The sequence below is a fragment of the Corvus brachyrhynchos genome, unplaced genomic scaffold (assembly GCF_000691975.1).
Source record: "Corvus brachyrhynchos isolate BGI_N302 unplaced genomic scaffold, ASM69197v1 scaffold246, whole genome shotgun sequence".
In the NCBI taxonomy this organism is placed as follows: Eukaryota; Metazoa; Chordata; class Aves; order Passeriformes; family Corvidae; genus Corvus; species Corvus brachyrhynchos.
This window is the reverse complement of record NW_008238447.1, coordinates 1,494,295-1,494,928: the sequence shown is the minus strand read 5'-3', so window position 1 is coordinate 1,494,928 and position 634 is coordinate 1,494,295. Positions and strand designations below refer to the sequence as shown.

The following is a 634-nucleotide window of genomic DNA, read 5'->3' as shown; positions in this document are numbered from 1 at the left end:
TCCTGAGCAAGGCTCCAAGGGCACCCAGGTGTTCCCCTGCTCCTGCAGGATGCTCTCATTGTTGTCCTTAGAGAGATCCCCGGAGATGGCCCACTCCAGACACTCCAGTAACCCTCCTGCAAGCAACCCTCAACAAAGGCTACCCCTCCTCACCCTCACTGACCACAGCTGGGACTGCCCCACCCCTCCTCACCCTCACTGACCACACCCGGAGCTGCCCTAGGCATTGATTTACACAGGAATTTCACTAAATCCTACTCTGAGTCTCACTCAATAAGCTGAGAAAACCTTGCTGCTGTTCATATCAAATATGAAGCTGACTAATATGGAAAAATACGAAGAAAAAATAGAATCGAGGCGGATTACAGTGGTCATTGCTATAAAGTTTGCCTGGATCGCGTATGGCATCGGGGAAAACCCGGACTGGATTTCCCAGGAATACGGAATGGGGGAACCTCGGACTGGATTACGGCTCGATCCCGGGATTGGTGCAAAAGCTGGGGTTTGATCCCAGTTTTTTGTACAGAGATGTACAGCAGATACTACACACACGTTACATAAATACCAAATGGGCGGGAAGAACCCTTTCGGGGCGGGTGCGCACGGGACGACTCATGCCCACCTCGGCCCGCGG

General features: G+C 52.5%; 1 protein-coding gene across 1 annotated transcript in view; it reads left to right on the top strand.

The window, feature by feature from the left end:
* The first annotated feature begins 310 nt into the window (after window positions 1–310).
* PYROXD1 (pyridine nucleotide-disulphide oxidoreductase domain 1) overlaps window positions 311–634 on the top strand; it is a 16,220-nt gene continuing 15,896 nt past the window's right edge. The window contains exon 1 of the mRNA XM_017736658.1: window positions 311–502. Coding sequence (XP_017592147.1) covers window positions 311–502 — 192 coding nt within the window. The remainder of the gene's footprint in view (window positions 503–634) is intronic.